The following is a 21901-nucleotide window of genomic DNA, read 5'->3' on the forward strand; positions in this document are numbered from 1 at the left end:
GGACATTGGAGTAATCAATGAGCCATGCAAGAACATTGGGTAGGTCCATGTGGAGGTCAAAGGCAGCACAAACGATTTATTGGACAGAGTCAAAGCTCATAAATAGGTCAATCAAAGGCTAAAGTGGATCAGTCGTAATGTTAGAGATAAAATCATCCCAAGAGCCAAAAAGATTGATCAAAGTTTAAGCATGATAATAAACCAAAACCAAACTGAACCGAATCAAAACTTAAATCCAAAACCAAAAATAAGTCCAAAGTTTAAAATCCAAAGTTCAATTGACACCACAGCTCCCCATTATGAACCCACTAAAATTTCTCACTCTTCAACATAGACTAAATTTTTCAAAAAGTAGTTTTCATCCAAAACCAAACTTTGGCAAATAGGTTAGCTTATTTAGGTTATATCCCACCTAATTCTAAGACAAAACTCAACATAACGCACTTTGGCCAGGGCGGGATTAAGAGAGGGTTGGGTGGAGAGCAATTGAGTCAAAGCACTGTTTGGCTCTCATAATCAGACATATCGAAGCTAGTTGCATCCACAAATCAGTTTCACTATATATATAATGAAACTGTAAAACCAGTTTTGATGCAATAACATTAAAATAAAAAACGCAATATCAACAAGATGAACAATATTCTACGATGTTTTTTCAAGAATGTCCTAGCTTTTAAAAATATCACAATATTTGCAAAATATCGCTGATATTAGTAACAGCAGTGCAATTATTATAATTCATTTGCTTCAAGTAACTGATGTGCCCGACAGATAGAAGTTGGGCCCCTCCACCTGCATCACTTGCTCATTTCTGATGGGCAGGAACAAAAGAGGGGGTTAGGTCAGGGAAGAGGCACTGAAGAAGCCATGCATGATTGCTCAATTCTTTTAGGGACGTTTTAAGGCTGTGATAAGGCATACCGTGCACCTGCTCTAGGTTTGCATTTGGTACCCAGAAGCAGTTTCAGATGAATCAAGCAAGCTGGCTTCATGCTCCAACTTTACACACATTCTGCATGACCTTACAAAATTTTAGCAATAAAAAATGATTGTTTTACGCTTGGATTACATAGTATACATTGATCATCCACTACAAATTTTGCAAAATAGATCTCACGTATGGAAATGATATTCTGGCCAAAGAGCTTTAAACAGCTGGTTCCTTTACCGACCTGCAGCAGCGAGCATCCTCAGAGTCCAATCTAACCTGTAAACCAAAGGAAACAAGTCATACAAAGGCTTGAAGAAGATGAAATGCACTGGACTTTAATAAACAAATTATACTTGTTTCAGGTGACTCAGCAAAGCTCCATGTAACAGTTTCTGAAGTTTGTCGCACTGATCAACCACATGCCCCGAGTTTTTCGATTCCTGAAGTTCGCACCACAAACGCTCAATTGTTGTGTACGGAAACCAAGCAGCAGACATCTTTTTGCAGTTCAAAAGGTTGGCCGTTCTCTGCAAAGTATCAGTCAATAGAATGAGGTCCTAAGGTCAGATGATTAAAAATGAAAAGGTTCCAACTGATAAGCAAGGAGAATAATCACTGATTCCAACGAGTTAAAATCAGCTATAGCGTCTATGTTTTGACAAATCTGATACATTTTGACAATTACCAGCATCAATCTTGGAAAAAGATGATTATATATATATATATATATATGGAGTACTACGGAGTACCACACCAGCATGTTGGCTATGTGAGAAGCAAGTTTTTACCACAGATGCAAATGATTCAATGTACTTCAGCAATAAATTTGTAGCCTCCTTATACCGACCATAGTCTACAAACAATCGAAATAGTGTAGCTGGGTCGGACTCACTGCCAGTCATCCCCCAAGATGTTGGCTTTCTGCCATCCTGCAATTTCACAACTGCATTAATAAATCACCATGCATCTGAGCTCAACAGTAGAAAAAGGATATCGGTGTTAAGAGAAAACTTCACCTTGAACATGTGAATCAGCCAAAGAGGTAACTCAATCCGAGGATCAGTATGTAGAAGTGTTTCTGCAACTGTTACTGGTAATCTTGGATGCAATTGCTTGTATTTTTCCTGCATGGAATCGAACTTTTGAGTAAAACACTAATACAACTGTTACCGGCCTTTCTGGAAACAAATTATGCATGTCCATGCATTTCACTTTACAACAAATACTCGGGTCTTCTTCCACCCATCTTTTTCAAAATCCCTTGAATCCCATCTATTCTAAACCAAAGAAAAAACGTTATTTAAAAAAAATACTCTAAAAAGGTGAGAAAAAACCATAACCCAACCAATTTCTGGAGGAATTTCTGATTATGCACTTCCACAAAGGCCGCATAAAGGATGCAAAATTTTCTCAGGAACTTTGACTGGTTGTGTACATCCAGCACCATGCAGTTCCATAATTCTCTTACGTATGTGTGTATAAAGGTCATCTAGCAATAACATTAACAGAGGGATTGTGTCTAGTGCTTTAGTTGTATCCATAACCACAAAAGATTCAAACAGCAATTTCCAGGGCAGGAATTTCCTGAGATATCTAGCATTCTGATCATCCCACAAATTGCCTAACCTTTATCTCTTCCCACTTTCTTCCTATTGCTCGTGATTTTTATGCCAATCTATTTTCCTTTCACTCCTTTGTTCACCTCTTTCTTTTTTCTTTCTCCCTCAAGCAATAAATAGATAGATGATTTATGAAATCAGAAGCCAAGGACCAATCATTTTCCTCCTTTTTATTGTAGATGGAGCAAGTTAAAACAGTTAAGAATGCCCATAGTACAAAATATTTTTACCAAGGTTGTCCATATTGAACAGTATTGTACGATACAGTACGGTATGTATCGTTACTATGAAGAAAATCGATACAATACGCACTCATATCGTACGATACAGGGCGTATCGTATGGTACAAGTGTGGCACACTTAAACAACGGACGAAATGTAATTTTTTAATTTTTGGGTTTTAAAGGCCTCTTGAGGGTCAACTCCCTCATTTGTGTAGATACCATTAGAGATGTATGCACTCACCTTAGGACTCGTGAAAGCGATTTGAGGGTCGATCTATGAACAAGGGATAAGGCTTTTGTGATTTCATCAAGAGTGTATTTTCACCATTTTTTCATTCAAGGAAGTGGGTTAAGGTAAAAAAAAACCTTATTATCTACTTTTTATTGAGCTTTTTTGGGGGAAGATGGCATCAAATGATCTGGCATGGCAATGGGGCACTCGAATAATGAGTGAAAAATGGTTGAAAATCGAGTGAAACTATTGCCATATTATTATTTCGGGTGGTGTCTTTCAGTTGAAGCATCATTTAGCTCAGACACATCAAAATGTTTTAGTTTGCACGTCAAGGACTTTGCCGGATGCCGTGCAATGGCAATGCCATCAATTACTTCCTGGTTTGAGATAAGGGTGTCAACGGGTCGGGTTTGGTTCAGACCTAGGTGGAACCAAACCTGACCCTAATTTTCAGGTATGGTATCGGGTCCGAACTCGGGTCTAATCGGACCAACCATAAGATAAACCATACCCAGAACCGATAAGATCTACATGAACTAGACCCAAGTCATACCCGATAAAATAATATTTTTTGTCATTTTTACATTGAAAATGTGTGGGTCTTAATCAGAACTCAAATTGGGCCCGAGTCTGGTATAAAATTTCACAAACTATATCCAGATCCATGTATTAATCTGATCTTCGGGTCCAGACTCGGGTCTTAATCAGGTCTTCTTATTTATCACCATACACGAACCCTATAGCATTTGGTACGGGTCGGTCCGAGTAAACCTGACATGTTGATACCCCTAGTTTGAGACAAAAAAAAAAACAAGAAAAAGAGATGATGCAGAAATGGGATATGCCTAGCCTTAGGAGGATGAATATGAGTTCCCTACTTCTGATCCTACAACCCCTAGCATAGCATCAGAAGTAAGAAGTTTTGTAGCGAAGAGAAAATGTGAGCTTGGTGCTTTGGGCACAACATGACATTTGCATTGCTATGACTTCTCAGCATTTAGTCAAGCAGGCGAATGTCGTGGTTGAGGGATGGTATTTTGAGATTCATGTGTTAAGTTGTTGAGAATAAGTATACCTTTGGTAAAGGTGCTCTGATTGCTTAACAGCGAAGACAGACCAAGTATTGGGTTATCTCCATGAGGTCATGAATAAGAACAAAGAGGTCATTTGAGATAATTTAAATGGAAAAAAATAATTGTATTGGCCTATATGAAACATTATTGACCATAGGTGGACTGGGCAGATTCATCAACATCTTCATGTTGCAGTCTATGTCACATAGATGCGGGTACAGGTGCGGCGATGCGGCACTTTAAAAAAACTTGGGTGCAGGGAGTATATATATATAAATAATGTTTAACAGTTTTAAGTTAACACTACGTGTATTTGTGTGCATTTATGTATTTATATATAATATAGATAAAATAGACTTGATTAGGGTTAACTGAATCTACTTTTGGATAGAAATGGGCCTCAGTGTGGTTGACTTTACCTAACACAAAGAAAGTTGTGTCCAAGTGTTGCACCCGTCTGGGTGCGGGTGCGACACGGGTGCGGTACTTTGTTAGAAGAGTTTGTGTGACAGGTTACAGTGGATACTCCCCCACATTTAAGATGGGCAGAGAAGTCAACAAGGGTCGCTTGGATTGCATTGAAAGATTGAACCTTGATTATGGCATTCAAGATCAGATTCATAAGAAAATGAAAATTTACAACAATGCATTGTATGATATGGGGAGACCTGCAATAATGTGAAATTGTACCACGATGCATCCAGGTAATTTATTTGTCTATTTCAATATTAATTTCATATTGTTATTTAGTTATAATGTTTTGTATGATAGTATGATTTGTATTAGTTATTGTTTTATTGATTTCTCATTTTCTTGTTTTTTTCATACATATGATGGACTAGGTTTGGAAGTGATATTCCAAACCTAAGAGCTTTTGTTATTCGCATCCTAAGTCAAACATGTAGTGCAAGTGAATGTGAAAGAAATTATAACGTCTTTGAGCATATTCATACAAAGCGAATAAACAGATTATAGCACAAAGGGCTCAATAACCTCACATACGCTCATTATAAACCTACGACTAAGGCAAAGGTAATTTTAAAATTATAAATTTTATTTGTTATAATGTATTATTTAATGTTTTTTGTTCATACAAAACTCAACTAATTTTAAATTTTCATGTTATCTTTTTAGGCAAATACAAAAGTTATCATCAAAGAGGCACAAAAAACAGTTTGATCCCATCAGTTTAGAGAACTTTGATGTATGGAATGAATGGGTTCAAGAAGAACCGAACCTCCTGAATAAAGAAGGCATTCAATGGATAAACATGGAGGGAGCTCAGGACATAGATGACAAAGATCCCACGTATATTGAAGATGATTTGAATGTCGGAGGAGAAGAAGATAATGATGATGATGATGATTGATAGTATACTTCTTAAAAACTTGGTTAATGGTAATTTGTAATTGTTAAGTATTCATAAACTTGGTTTTTTTTTCTTTTTGATGAATCTCGTGGCATGCTTCACATGTATTTTAAGGTTGCATTGTGCATTTCATCATTGTTATGTGTGTTATGATTTTTTAGAACTTTTGCTAATTTTTTTCTCATTTTTTATGATTTATCTTAGAATTTTTAAAAAAAAAATTTCAAAATTTATGATTTTTTACAATATAATATGATAGGATGTGATATGTATCTTATTTTGGGCCCGAATTATTATATGATGCATACAACCTTGGTTTTTACTATTTTAAACAGAATTTCTCATCATAAAAACAGCCACAAACATCACTTGAAGATACTTAAACATAAATGCGTAAAATATTGTAAAATTCATAAAATTGCATAGATTGTATAATGTATCTACATAACCATATATGTGTGTGTATATATATATAAGATACACAACACCCCAACCCAACACATGTGCAATTATATATATATATATATCATAGTCACCTGTATCATTAAAGGTAATTTCTCGATGAGGGTATTTCTCAAAGAAATTTTCAAAAGTTTATAAATCCCGGAAATAACTCATGAGTTTAAAAAATTTTAAAAAATATAAATAATAACAAAAAAGATAAGAAAATAATAAGTTTTGTATTATTTTTCTTTCAAAAATATAAAGAAACATGTTTTAAAGGTTTTAAAATATAAAAGAAACAAAAAAATAGGAAATGCAAACTTAAAAAACAAAGTTTTCCCAAAAATATCGTGATGTTATCATGATAATATCAAAATATTTTGTTTTCTAGCGGTATCTTAAAAATATCATGAGATATTACCTTTAATATCAGCTACCTTAAAATATCGGCATTTCTCACAATATTTTCAAAATATTGTCGATATCGATGACAGTGATATATATATGTGGGTCTGAGTGTGTAAAGAACAAAAATCTAACAAAAAGAAAAAATAAAGAAAAAAAAGAAGAAAAAAAGAAGAGAGTGGAGGGCGAGAGGAGGAAAAAGAAAAAAAAAGACAAATTTCAAAAGAGAAAAAAGGAAAAAGAGAGGGGAAAAAAGGAAGAAAAAGACAAAGAAGAAGAACAATAAGAGAAGGAAAAAGAGAAAAAGGTGGACGAGCAAAAGAAGGAAGAAGAAAAGGAGAAATTAAAAAGAAAAAAAATAAGAAGGTAAAAGAAAAAAGAAAGAAGAAGAAAAAAAGAAAGGGTTTGGAGCATAAGGAAGAGGGACAAAAAGAACAAAAAAAACAACAAAATAATGACAACCATATCCCAACGACCTAGGCGGGAACACCTTAGGTGTCGCCTAGGCACCGCTTTTGACAAGTAAGCATCTAATTCAGAACCAATAAACCAAACAAAGTAGGATGGGAACTATAACCACTTTGTGAAGAAATTTAAGAATCCAAACTTTACCACCAAAAAGTGGTCAGATCAACATTACAAAAGCAAATTCATGTTTGCACCCCACCACAGAATAAGGAACTTTGACAGTTAAAGCCTCTGATCTGACAAGAATACACAGTCAAGCCAAACCCTAACCTTCCACTGTTAAGATAAATGTGTCTCTATGTTGTATTTAATAAGGCATACTTAGGTATACTTCCTTTGTTTTTGTAATTCTTTGTATTCTTTTTTATATTTTAGGTATATCCTTGGTATGCCTATTAGGTATTTAGTCTTTAGATTAAATATGCTCAAAGTAAACTTCTAGGGGTAGAATAGGAATTTTCTTATATTTTTGTTTTTTTAGTCATTATTTAATGGCAAATATTTTTTTACATTTTGTTTTTTTATTTTTGGTAAAGCAATTTTGACCAGCTAGCCGTTAGGCTAGTCCTTGGTTTTCTCCCTCACTCTCTTATATAAAGAGTGTGTGAGGGTTTAACCAAGAGAATGATGGGTAGTTTAGGTGTGTGTATGAGTGTCTGTAGTGAGGTTTACATGTAATTTTTTTTTATATTTTTTATTAATAAAATTATTTATTTTTTTACTTCTTGGTTCCTACTCTTGTCTATGAATTGTTTATATCCAAATGCATTATGCTATGACATTTGGATTTCATTTGTTTAATAGGATTTAGTATAATTTTATTTTCTTTGTATCTTGGGTTTTGTGCCACTTCGTGGCACAATATCAGAGCCATGAAATTTTTTTCTTGGCATCTTGTTCCTTTTGGATCTTGGGCTCCTTGGTTCGAGTTTGTGCTTCATGATGAAGACTTGATCGATGTATGGCTTGGACTCAAAGTTCTTATTTTCATTATGTATCCTATATTTGCTCTTTCCTTTAAGATGTATTTATGGTATTTTTCAAATTTTTTTGTAGTATTGTAGACATTTCTTGTATCATGCATTGGGCATGAAAAAGTTTTATGGATCTTTGAAAAATGTTTTAAATTTGGTCATGTTTTCAAACTACATTGAAAAAATTGTCTATTGGAGTAATATTTTATATGTTTCTTTTCTGGATTTTTTACTCAGTTATTGATGTTGATTTAGTATTTTATCAATGATCTTGTATGTAATATGCAAAATTTCTTTAAATGGTGTATAATAGTATCATGAGCCGTTTATATGTGTACCCTTATGAGGATCATATTTGAACACTCTTTCAATAGCTTTTGTATGGACCAGTCCCTTTGAAATGTGTTTTTGTGAATTTCATGAACCGTGTGACCCTTTGTGAATTTCCAAGTATTATACATGTTTTTCATGCTTTGTGTCATTATGACATTGTTGAGTAAGTTAGGCATATAGTAATACCATGAATGTTTATCAAAATAAAGTTCTTCCGTGCATTATGGATTATGTGTTCTTCATTGTGAAACTTGCTCTTATGCATGTTTTTTTCATGTGTCAGAACTCTTGCAAGTTCTTAGAAATTAGTTTTTTTTATGTATATGGTTGCATTCTCATGTGGATTCTACATGTGATTGCTTTACAGGCATATATCACTTACATATTTATGTCTCGTGCACATGGATATGTTTTTGTTTTTATTTGTGATGATCTAAGTATTAATGCAAGTCTCTCTTTAAGTATATTTTGTGTGCCCTTGGTGGCTCATTTGTGCACTCTTGTGCTTATGTTCATTTTTTTTAGTGCTTACATTGCCCTTGTGTGGCTTGTGTGTTTTTGCCGTAGATTATTTCACTATTGGTTATTTCCCTCATGAATTGCTTTTTCAATTATTTCACTATCGGTTATTTCCCTCATGAATTGCTTTTTCATTGCATTCCTTACAAGGCTTTGTCTTTTGAAATTTTGATGTATATTATTGTAAGATCTATGGATGTCTCATATATGGCCTCTCATGAGTTTTTTAGTGACTTGCATGTATCTTGTCATCTTGTTTTGAATAAGATTTCACCACAATTCATTGATTCAAGGTTTCAAACTCCCTTTGTTAGACTTGATTTGAAATGTGTTACTTCAAATCGATTCTTGTTTATAACCTTCTTTTGTAATGAGATTTCCAAAGTTTTCTTGTAGCTTTGGTTTAGTCTATCATAGTATCTTTTTTTATGCATCATATTTTTATTTTAGCCTTTAGAGGGCGAGTTGTGTGCACATTGTTGTTGTGGAGCCAAAGATGTTTGTTTGTTGAGGGTGAGTTGTGTGCACCTTGTTATTTTGTCAGTTTAGATTATCGGTTTATGAGTGTAGAGTTGGCACTCGGTTTGGCTCTAATTGACAATTGTTTGATCTCTAGTTCTTGTTATATCACTCATTTGCTTATTTAGCCCGTGTTATTATGTTGAATGCTTTCGTTGAACTTTATCAGTGATGGCTAAACTGGTATTTGCTTGTAACCATGTTTGTCCCTATTGATTAAATCTCATAATATTGCAAAATTTATCGCTCTTGCCTTGATTTGAATATTGTTTACGAATCTTCTTGCTTATTTTTGTTGACATTAGTTTGTTTTCTTTACAATATTTTTACCTCTTGTTTTTTCACTCTTTCCTCTTATTTGAGTGATTTTTTCTATGGACTAGGATTTTCTTTTATCAGTTTTACAACCATGTGTGTAGTGAATTATGTGCACACGTTGTAGCTGGAGTTGTTTACAGCTTTACAACCATTTGTGAGGTGAGGTGTGTGCACCTCTTGTGATTATAGTTGGTATTTATTGTCAGTTTAGCTAGCTGGTATTGTTGGTGCGGTGCATGGTCACTGATATGGTTATTGCTGACATGGGTTTTTTTGATCTCTTGTCCTATGTGCTAAACACTCAGATTTTGAGATTGTTGAGTTGGAGATCAATAAGGTGAATGCCTGTGAAGATCAAACTATTGTCGAAAGTTGTGAAAAGCTGGTCTCATTTTGATGTTAAATTTGGGATTTGTAAAATCTCTTCAATGTATTCTCTAATGTGTTCCCTTGTATAGAAAATGGCTATTCACTGAAAATTTTAATGCATTAATATGTGCATTGAATATGCTTTAATTGCATGATGAATATATAGAGAGAGAGGACATTTAGAATAGTTTCATGTTGGTTATCTTGCATTGTTCTATACAATTTTGTATGAAATTAATCAATACTTCTTTTGTTGTAAACTCTTTTGAGCTTTTCATATGCATGTTGTCGTGTTAGCTTAGTATAAATGGTGATTTGTACCATTATTTGAAATATTTATCTAGGCCATTGAGATATTATTTATGCATAATTTTTTATCTCTTCTTGATATTTTTTGTCTAATATGTGTTTGTCTTTTGGACTTTAGTGGTCAAATTCTCTTATTAGTATTTATGTTTTCTTAAAAAATGTTTATTTTGTGGTTATGATTGTCTAAATTATATTTTCTTAAAATTATCTTTAAGGTATGTTCCTCGTATCTATCTTAATGGTGATTGTGTCTTGCTTGAATAGTTACTACTTTTTCCAAAATTCTAAAATATTTTTTTTATATTTTTTTAAATAATTTTCTTGAAATGTCTAGTTTATTTTTACATATTGTCTATTTTCTATACCGATTTTGTTGGTACGCTCGACCATGGTAATGTTTTCCTCTATTAAACAAGTTTATTCACTATATATTGTCTAGTTTATTTTCTATATATATTGTATTTTCGTGTTTTGTTGGTGTGCTCAACCAGCCTCTCTCCATGATATATAGCATTATATCAGTTTATTTGTTGTCTAAATTAAATTTAACTTTAAAAAATTTGTTTTAAAAGGTATTTTATGATAATATATTATTTTGTATAGTTGGAATAATTGTCTGGTTCTATTTACAGGTTCTCAAAGAGAAGATGGTTTGAGCAAATGTTTGCTAGAAATCTTGAAGATTTTATGGAAGTCTTCAATGCACCTTTACATGGAGGCTGCTAATGAAAGCATTTGGTGAAGATAATAAAAGACATTTGAAGACTTGGGTTCTTTTATTTTTGTATATGCAAACTTCTAGTTACTCACCGTAAGATGGGGGTGTTAAGATCAAAGTTATCAGAAACTCCAAGCCAAGTGGGGAAGCTCCAAATTTTTTTGGGAAGCGCACTTCCCATGTTTTTGTATATGCAAACTTCTAGTTACTCACCCTCGCTTCTCCCCTTTTTTAACTTTTATTTTTATTTTTTTTCTCTTTTTTCGCTTCCCCCTCGCTTCCTAGGTCACTTACGAGACGAAACCTAATTCACTTCTAAGTCGTCCCACGCTTCCCGCTTCCTAAAATTTTGAAAGTGCATCACTTCCCGCTTCCACTTCCTGTATTGCTTCCCGCTCCCGCTTCCCGCTCCCGCTTCCTCAACTGGCAACCATGGTTAAGATAAATGTTGTATTTATTGAGGTATATTTAGGTATACTTCCTTTATATTTGTAATTCTTTGTATTTTTTGGGGGAATTTTAGGTATATCCTTGGTATACCTATTAGGCATTTAGTCTTTAGATTGAGTACACTCAAATGTATACTTGTAGGGGTAGACTGGGATATTTCATTTATATTTTATTTTTTATTTGTAGTCATTATTTAATGACTAATATTAGTTTTTTTTTCATTTTGCTTTTTATTTTTGGTCAAGCTGTTTTGACCAGCTAGCTTTTAGGACTATGCCTAATGGCTAGTTGGACTTAGACCTCCCTCCTACTAGCCATTAGGCTAGTCCTCTCTTTTTCTCCCTCTCACTCTTTTTATATAAAGAGTGTGTGTGTGGGTTTAGGCGAGAGTGATGGATAGTATAGGTGTGTATGAGTGTTTATAGTGAGGTTTATATGTAATTTTTGCATATTTTTTATTAATATTTTTTTTTACTTCTTGGTTCCTACTGGTCTATGAATTGTTTATATCCAAATGCATTATGCTATGGCATTTGGATTTCATTTGTCAAATAGGATTTAGTATAACTTTATTTTCTTTGTATCTTGGGTTTCATGCCACTTCGTGACATCTACACTCCTTCGTCTAATACCACAGCATTTTCCGAAGATTGAGGAACAAGAAGAGATCTATTAAGTAAAAGATTTATCTGAGAAAAAAACTTGTAATTTAAACAAGCATAATTTTCATTGGCAGTAGCAGACAACATCTGAGAGGCACAAATAACAAGTGGTTCCATTTGACTTGTGCAAGCCTTAATCAGCTTCATGTAAACATTGTAAAACAATAGAAGATCTCAAATTTCAAGGATTTGAAGACTCAACACCATGTGCTGCAGGTTGCCCATTATATACTGGCACATATACGATTGCAAGCACAAAAAGGAAACAGGAAGAGTACCAAACACCATATGCTGGAGGTCGTCCATTATATCATGGAACAGCAAACAATTGTAAGCATAAAATGAAAATTGACGGGGAAAAAGAAACCATAAATTTACCAACTGTAGAAATTGCAAAGCCTCATCGGTCAATTGAACGGTAAATGAAAATGTCATGGGAACATAGCTTTTACAAAAATAATATCTAACAAATGCTATGGTTAAAATATGTCAATCTATAAAAAAAATTAGGTGTGACATGAAAGTTGAGAAATTTGGTCAAATATAGAACTGCCGCAAATGCTTACAAGATAAAGCTCAAGAGTTTTCCAGTGGCTGTAAACACTGGGATGGTGAGGAACCACATCTTTATCAGGTGTAACATGAGTATCTGATGTTTCTTCTGACAATGTCAGCAGAAGATGATTGGTATGTGTTTCGTTCCTGGAAGAAAAGAAAATGCAATCAGAAGATAGAGGGAGGGAGAACCTGAACAAGATATTCTGCAAATAAAGAAAGAAATGAGACAAGTAACCTTGAAATATGAGGTATAAGATACTGACATGTTTAGGCAACAGTTTTGTGAAATAACAATGAAGACCCTTTCCAGTTCCCTAAAAGCCAAGCCAAAACCAATAAACCATCATGACTGCATGAATTTGAAATGGGACTATACATGTGGGATGCAAAGGCCAACTAAGGACAATCTGCACATTGACATGTACCTTTTCATTTCCGAACCCTTCCAAAACTTAAGAATGAGAGTGAATGCCATGTCAAATAAGCCTGTCTGAATGAGCAGATTCACTATAGAGTCTAGGCCTGAATGACTTCCTGAGGACGAAAATATTAAGTAATTCCCTTCAAAATGCTGAAAATTTTAAATAATGCCCTTTAGAACACCTAGATTTATAGATATTCAGCTGTTTGTGAGTGTTAAGGTCCACATATATACAATCAGATAATGCATTCCTAGGCATATAAACAAGTTCCAACTCTACAAGTAGTAAATATCACACCTGCAAATGCAAGTTCCACATTTGTTAATGCAAGCAAATACTCTGCTGAAGTTACCACATACTCGTTCTCAAGCGCCTCAATGCCAACATAGGATTGCTGTTGCTGGAATTGCCAATCATCATCTATTGCGAATGAAGAGACAAAATGCAATCAGTAATTTTTCACAAAGCTCAATTGCATTATAGACATGATTACATAAGCTAATATCACACTCGCTTCCCTAGTGGTGCATCTAAACGAAAATCAAGTAAAAGTTCTGAATCAAGATCCAAGTATCACACCATCCTCATTCATCGACTTTCGAGCTTTTTTATTGGGTGAATGTTGCTCATGATGAACATAGCTCTCTTGACATGCATCAATCCAAGAATAAGCAGGATGAACAAGATGCAATGCGTTAATTGCAGCAGCTAGTGCATAAAGTCTCTCTTCCAACATCAAGGAAATCTGTGAATGATCTTTAGAGGTTTCTTTTTTCAAACGTACAGAATAACGATACATGTAACTAGCCGCCCTGCGCCAGTTGTGCTGATGCATTTGAATAGCATAAAGCAGCTTGTAAACATTAGGCTTTCCCATAATTTCTGAGCATTCAGCCTGTACAATTTAGACAAATCCAAAGCTCAGTCAGCAAAATAACCCTAACAAGTAAATGATCACAACAAATTGTCTAGGAAGCAAGGCAATGTAACCACGCCCATAACGCACCTTCCAGATCAACTCTTGCTCAACCTTCTCCATTAGCCCAACCAATGGCAGTTCACCATCACATAAAAGCTGCAGAGAACAGATGAAAATCTTGAATTGAGAAAATGAGAAGAACATACTTAAGGTTAGCAAAACATGTAATTTAAGAATCTTAAATCATCAAAGAAATTTGACTACCAGCAAATTTAGTAAAGCTAATGTTTAATATTCAAGTCATGATCAATGCATAAGATGTCACGCACATCTGATAAGTTACCATCACAAATGAAAATGAGGCCCTGGATTGACAGTCTGTCACAAGCATCTAGAACTATAGAGGTAATAGAGCTTGATCCACAGGAATAGGAAGATCGTTCTATCACCACCTAAATGGCAAAAAACTATCATGAAGTGGAGCATTGTCCAAAAGGGCAGGTCGACCCTCAAGCTTCCCATTTACTAGTCTGTTGACATAAAGGTAAGAGAAAAAAAGGTGGGTGTTTGCTTCCAAATGCATAGGAGCATGCTTCCATTAGTTATACACGCACAGGGAATAAGTACTTTATCTTGTATCTTATTTACAAAAATAACGATTTGAACAAGTGCAAGATTAGAACATTCCCAAAGCAAGAATCATCTTTAAAAATTCACATGACCCTATATGTGAATCAAAGTTAAGAAAGGTGAACTAACTCTGCATAGATCTCAAAATAAGCACTAGAAACTAATAACTTCAAATACTATATCTCCATAACAAAGAAAAATGTTTGGCATTATCACATACAACACTTTCATGTGGTAAAGCTGGCCAAACATGATAAGTTGCCCATTTCACAAGCATGGATGTCATGCAGCTTTATTCTCTTCAACAATGAACATAATCAGGCACAATTCTATGAAATAGTATAAGTATAACCATAATTAAGGAAGTGTGCCACCTTGGTTGCACCACGCTCACATAAAACAATTATAAAGCGCCTCAAGCAGATATTCTTGCTTTCTTCATCAGGATTTGAAATAAATGCACTATAGGCATCACTGTAGTGGCTGAGATCTAAATTAAATTTGAAGACATTAGCCCAGAGCCTCCCTCTTATGGTAGTTGCAGATTCAGGAAGAGCGCCACCAGAAAGTTTATCTTCCAAATGGACAACCTCATCCACCTGTTCAAGTGCAGCAAGAGCAAACTGACAAGCAGCTTCATTCAAATTATACTGCTCAAAAATCTGCATCACCCACTGGTAATAAATAAGCTTCCACACTACGGCAGAATCAGCACCTACAGTGCAGAGAATTAATCAATAATGATCACTTAGGATAAATCACTAACAGAACATACCATACCATACCAGGACACTGCAAGTTTGGCGGGAAAGACAACCTTTGAAAAGCATGATAAGCTCCTTCACCAGCTGCAGCTCTGTGGATGATTTGTACGAAGTTAGTTTAGGTAAGAGGAACAAAAATATTTAAAAAACTTTGAAGAGAGAAGTAATAATAATATAGACAGTAATTTGCATTGACTTAATAAAAGAATCCGCACTCACTACTAGATTAAGTAGACCAAGCTTGAGCAAATTGCATCCCCATCACTTAGTTCATATGTTATTTTCTCAGTACGTTAGCATAGATACAAATACTGGAATAATTGTAGCAATATTTATTGCTGAGATACAAAAAGAAATGGCGCTAAACATAAATTCTCATTAAACTAATGCAATATTTTTGCACTTTTATGTTTCAATAGTTCCTGCAATTTAAATATGATCCTTTTTCCATTCCTTATTTTTAACCCTTTGATCATTTTTGTAACTTCTTATATTATTCTAAGACTTTTATAAAGTTAGGTTTCCCTTTTTTATGTTAAATTTGAGAAAAAGGAACATGAAGAATGGTTAATATCGACTCTTTTCAACTCTAATAACACTAGGTAACACACTTTTCCACTTAGACATTGGCAGACTAGGGAAAAAACGTCTACTATGTCATAATTGTACATCTTATAAACTGGGGACAAATGTCTCACTGATGTCATGACCTGAGGTTTATCAAGAATACAAAGCAACTTATTCTGACTACCACGACCAAATATTTCTTCCTGTCATCAAATCCTAAAAAGTACAATAATTAAATAATTAGGAAAGACGGACCCGCTCAAGTTTTGCTAGAACCTTAAAAACACAAGCTTGAGCTCAGCTAGACCAAGCTTGCCAAAGCTCGAGATGAGCTCACTATGCTCAAGAAGAGATAATGCTAAAATAATTTCTTCATTCTACAATCTCTTTTTCTTAAAAAACAAGAAGCATTAAATTCTGCTCACCACATGAGCAATTAGGACAGAATATCCTACTTTTACAATGTGCTGGAGGGCCTCCACTCCTCACAGTCTTCGGTATGGGACTACTCATAAATATACATCCTCTCTCTCTCTATTAAGAAAATAACAAGCTGACTCGATCTTAATTGTGATGAAGGAGCCTGATTAGGCTTAGCTTGTTTATACAAACAAGTTTTTCCTTGTATTCAAGCTTGGTTGATAGATAGATAGATAGGGACCAATTTGTAAACAAAGAAGCACGACAAACCACAATTAATAATGCATTAAAAAAGGATGAGAGAAAAAGATGTATGTCGTGCCATTTGGAGATTTTTTTTATGTCAATGCCCATCATTTGATCTTTGCAATAATCGATTTTTGGTTCAATGCTAGAAGTTGTTGCAAATTATGAGCGAAGGTTCAAACCACCTTCTTACTGAGAAATCAGATCGTGGATTTTGAAGGATGAGGTAGACTCTACTCATGAAATGTTAAAAGAGTTCAAAAAAGAATAGTCTAAAGTCGGATGCAGCATCATGACAGATGATTGGATAAATGGAAAGGGAAGAAATTTAATTAATTTTCTTGTGAACAGCTCATCAGGGACAGTATTTTTTGAGTTTATTGACATTAGCAACATGAAAAAAATTGTTGCAAATTTGTGTAAGTCGCTTGAAAAAATTGTTAAAGAAGTTCGTGAAGAGAATGTGGTGTAATTCATTACAGATAATGCATCAAATTATATGGCAATTGAGAATATATTAAGAACAGGTAAAACATTTTTTTGGACATCATGTGTGCCTCATTGCTTGGATATGATGTTAGAACATATTGGAAAGATGTCAATTTTTAAATATACAACAAAAAAGGCAAAGAAAATTAAAGATATATATTTATATAGTCATGCAGGGATATTAAATTTGATAAGAAAGTTCACAAAGAAGAGAGAACTTCCATGTTCAATCATCATTTGTTTTGCCACATCATATCTCAGGCTTCATAGTATTGGATGTTACAAGAAAGAGTTGAAGATGTTCTTGTATTCAAATTTTAAATCATTGATTTATATTATAAGAAGCCTGATGCTAAGAACATTATTTATATTGTTCTTAATGATCATAAGTTTTTTGTTGTCATATCATATGCAATTAAAGACACGCTACCTCTCGTGAAAGTGTTGTGATTAGTGGATGTGGATGAGTGGATTATGAAGAAAGAAGATCCAGTATTGCCTAGCGATCCCAATTGGTTGGAGGATTCATGGTTGGACCCAAACTTCAACATAAACGCCATTGAGCATCTGCCTATTAAAGAAGTCACTTCTCATCATGATTCATAAAGTGGTTCTAGGCAAGACAGGTCATTAAGAGCTCTAGGTAAAGCTATATTCCTTTCACCTTGCTATGAATATAAATATATTTTTTAATTATATGCAATAAGCAATTAATCTATGCTTTTTTATTGAAGAAAAAAAAATGATTGAGGATGTGGAGGAAGAAAGTGCATGCATATGATGAGGCGATAGAGAATGAAGATGAAGGAGAACCTGTTTATATGGATTCTCAAATAATTCATATCATAGGACTATAGGTATTTATATGTTTTTTGGATCCTTCATTGGCACTTGTGAATGTTGTAACATTCTCATTTTGGAGAGTTTTGGACAAATACATTGGCATTCGGTTGTTAATGCTAATATACATTTTCTGAAGATGACATGATGTTGAGAAATTTAATTGTTAGATATTTTGTTATTTAATTTTTAATTAAATGCTCATATTTCATTTTTTATATACTTGCATAGATCAAGTTGTTGCATTAATGTTACTTTTACATGTTAGTCTCATATTTTTCGGTACTTATATGAGATTTTTTATTTTTTATTCATTGTTGCTTCATCAATAAAATATTTCTTTTATTTATTTGTATTTTTAAATTTTTTTAAAGTTTTTAAAAAAAATCGAGGCTTACACTTTATGCCTCACCTCAGTTTTTGGTGGAGTGTTTCGCTACGCCTCAATGTTTTTTACAACATTGGTTTGAACTAAAGGATTCATAGGATACAATATACTAGCGTTTTAAAAAATATAGAGGATCTTCTAAGATTGGGTTCTCCTAAGTCTTGATTTTGTGAAAACTTTTCTAGGATAAATAGAGGGTGATCAATAGTACAATGTGTATAACTACAAACTTGGATGTCTTGATGGGGTTCACCAATATTTTCATTTAGCCAGAGAATCACCATCATTTACTCCATCCTCATGTACATTAATATCATGTAATTCACTATCACACATTAGTATCATTAATAATATCATCACACTCAATTTTATCATAAGACCCATGTTTATTGACTAAATCAAATAAGAAGGAATATTCATTTGACTCAATCCCATCAAATCCATTTTCATTTTCAAGAAAAGTAACATTTCTTGAAACATATAACATATCATTTTTAGGATCATAACATCTATATCTTTTTTTGTTTTCCGCATATCTTAAGAAAACACGTGGGATTGCTTTTGGAAAAAGTTTCATTTTTGTTAGTGAAGACAAAACATTTGCAACCAAAGATTCTCAAGCTTTTGTAATCGGGAAAGATCTTCAATAATTTTTCAAAAGGTGAAATGTTTTTTAAAGAAGAGAAAGGCATTCTATTGATTAAATAAACCATTGTTACACTGTAAGAGCGGCTTCGGCCCAAAACACTTTAGGAATCTTTTTGTAAATAAGGGGAGCTCGCGTGGTTTCAATAATATGTCAGTGTTTTCCTTGATGCACCATTCCATGATGGTCAAGGTAGTTTTTGAAGTCGTAGAATAAAAATTCTCCCCCACAATCGGATCAAAAAATTTATTTTAGTTTTGAAATGATTTTTGACTAGATTGTGAAATTTTTTAAAACAATTCAATACTTTATATTTGGGTCTAAGAAAGTATATCCAAGTATGCATACTATAATCATCAACAAATATAACATAATAAGAAGCTCCTTCTTTAGATATTATCGGGGTTCAAATGGTTTGCTTAGAGACAAAATTGCTAGATTCAAATGGTAATAATTTTATTTTTTCAAAGATGCAATCTTTACGCACCAAATCATTTTGACTACATTTTTGAAGAAATGGATACAAATACAATTTTGACATACTAAAGTGCCTTCATTTCCTATGTCAATGTTCTAAATCTTTTTTTTTTCAACAAAGTTACAAGAAGTTCCATTTAGTAAACAAGTTGTCCATGAAGTAAAGATCAATTCTTCTATGGCCACGCTTAATCGGCCTTCCTAACTGGAGATCATGCACCAAGTAACCACTAGGTGAAAAGGTGATCTTACATCCATGGTCGGAGATTTGGAAAATTGAAAGGAGGTTTAACTCAAATTGGGCACTATAACATTTGGTACATAAAAAATTTTGCCATTTTTAAAAAAATATATTTAAAATACCTAAACTCTTGTTTTTTAAAGAAGTTTCATCGACGGTGGGCACATAGGAATCATTTGAATTAACATGACATTCAGATGGCATAAACTCATTGGGAGTCATATGGAATAACGCGCTAGAATCAAGAATCCAATAAGACTTACCAAGATCAATGCATAGACATGGTGGCACCAAAGAGTGAAGATGATTGATTCTTGAGGAGTGGTTGTTGAGCCTCCATTAGTTGGGAAAATAACATTGACCCGATGCTCTTGGAGCTTTCATCAACACCACCTTTCTCAAGTAAAGGTCCCACGGATGCCACTCCATTTTCTTCTTTCTTCTCATCTCTTCTCCTCTTTGGGTAAAAAGGTTTGATGTAGCTCGATTCATTGCAAAAGTGGCAAACAATCTTCTTTTTGGTCTCGTGCTCATTAGAGGACCTCCCAAAATAAGAAAGTTTGTAGATACGTGTTGGTTCTGGGCCTAGACATGGCCAAGACGAAGTCTTTATCTTTGGTAGCATGTTTTTTTAGTCTATTCTCCTCCATAGTTAACTCTCCTAGTGTCTCCATAATAGAGGAAATACCACCACTACGGAGAAGAAGGGACTTTGTGCCCTTCAAACTCGAGCCTAAGTCCATTGACGAATTGGAAGTGCTTTGCCTTCACTTGCTTGTCACGAAGCTCAATGTCCATATGAGAATGCCACTTGGGCTTAAGTAGAAATAGTTCATCTCAAAGGAGAGATAAAGCATCGTAGTATTCACATATGCTCATATCTCCTTAGGCCATATATCTAACTTTGTTTTGAAGGTTGCACACATGCAATAGCCTTTAACGAGTCCATGTCTTGGAGATACTTTCATGCATAAATTGCATAATCAAATTTTTCCAAACTTGCACACTTGTTAATATCCACACTATTTATGAGCCACAACATGATTTTAGAGTGGCCCATCTTCTATTCTTTCTACTTCTCATAGTCAGCAACGGCCTTATTCATGTCATCTCTAGGGATGACAGTGGACTGGGGCAGGGACAAGGTCTCCACCCCCGCCCTATCTCAAAATTTTGCCCTCCATCCCCGCACGAGTTTTGATTTTAACCTTCATCCCCGATCCATTCCCCGTCTCAGGTCCTCTATCCCTGATCCAAACGAGACAAGAAGGGGTGGGCCCCTGTTTCTCCGGTCTTGCCACTACCGCCTTCCGTCGTTAGAGGAAGGAGAGGAGAGAAATGGGAGCTCGCGTGGCTTGTTAGGGGAAGGAGAAGGAGAGATGAGAGATTCGAGAAAGGGTTTTATATTAGGGTTCGAAATATATATAGGATTTTATAATATGTATAAGAGTATAATATTAATTTTCTTAAAGAGAATCAAGGCAGAGCGGGTGTAACACCCCAAAAATCCAGGACTTGTAACTTTTAGAATAGTTTAGAAAGCATTGAAATCATACGATTATCAAAGTTTAAATAGTAAATCAGCGGAAAATGATATTTTAAAAACAACAAGTCAATGGACCTTGAGCGCATTACAGCATAAACTTTCCTTTGTCGAATTCCGCACAACTATTAAAAACAATTGGTTTCAAAATACAATTTCAATAATTGAGAATGTGTACATCAGATTTTGCAACTCATTATATTTATTAAAAGCAAAAAGAAGTTTAGTATAACAGTTTTAGTAACTCAAGGTTTAATTAAAAGAGAATTTTTGAAATACACTTTATACCAAATTTACCAACATGTCCTCAGGAGCGAAACGTCAAGGAAAACATCTCATCTTGAACTCATCACGTCATCGTGTCATCGCAAGTTGCCTCAACCTAACCCATGAAATGAGCCAGTTTCGCGAAAAACTAGTAGGAGTGCACAAGACAAGGAGGAACAAAGACTGCAATAAGCAAGATAATTGCTCAACAAAACAAGAGAAACAAAACAAAACTAACCATATATGATGCCGAGTATGGCAAGCAAAACTCCTGTAAAGCAAATAGCTAAATACAAGAGCAGTAAGAACAAAGTGTTGAACAAGTAAAATATGCATTTATAGCAATCCAACTGATTCTATAGGCAGGGAGTAACTAATTCCTGTTAAAATGTAAACAGTAATATATATATATATATAATTTAATATTATTATATTTTCTTTTTCTATTTTTCTTTATTTTCTTTTTTAGCATCTAGTTTAATAGAAACTAGATATTTGATCCAATCAAGTTCCTGTTGGAACTTGATTGTGCAAATAGTTGTTGG

General features: G+C 34.2%; 1 protein-coding gene across 3 annotated transcripts in view; it reads right to left on the reverse strand.

Moving 5' to 3' along the window:
- Positions 1-710: 710 nt before the first annotated feature.
- The window catches only part of SAR1 (SUPPRESSOR OF AUXIN RESISTANCE1), a 77505-nt gene continuing 56314 nt past the window's right edge, over positions 711-21901 (reverse strand). The window contains exons 16-28 of one of the 3 annotated variants that reach the window (XR_016432397.1): positions 15254-15324; positions 14843-15183; positions 13926-13994; positions 13499-13814; positions 13217-13339; positions 12923-13031; positions 12761-12811; positions 12506-12641; positions 1948-2055; positions 1720-1860; positions 1285-1458; positions 922-1207; positions 711-811 (exon numbers count right to left, since the gene is read on the reverse strand). Coding sequence is in view for 2 of the 3 variants with exons in the window: in XM_090009037.1 (XP_089865163.1) it covers positions 1148-1207; positions 1285-1458; positions 1720-1860; positions 1948-2055; positions 12506-12641; positions 12761-12811; positions 12923-13031; positions 13217-13339; positions 13499-13814; positions 13926-13994; positions 14843-15183; positions 15254-15324 (1699 nt within the window). In the remaining variant the exon portion in view is untranslated. Of the gene's footprint in view, positions 1208-1284; positions 1459-1719; positions 1861-1947; positions 2056-12505; positions 12642-12760; positions 12812-12922; positions 13032-13216; positions 13340-13498; positions 13815-13925; positions 13995-14842; positions 15184-15253; positions 15325-21901 lie in introns of all 3 variants that reach the window. The other 2 variants (XM_090009038.1, XM_090009037.1) reach the window with 2 other exon arrangements.

Source organism: Nuphar pumila, chromosome 6, assembly GCF_984573655.1.
Source record: "Nuphar pumila chromosome 6, dmNupPumi1.hap1.1, whole genome shotgun sequence".
Classification (NCBI taxonomy): Eukaryota; Viridiplantae; Streptophyta; class Magnoliopsida; order Nymphaeales; family Nymphaeaceae; genus Nuphar; species Nuphar pumila.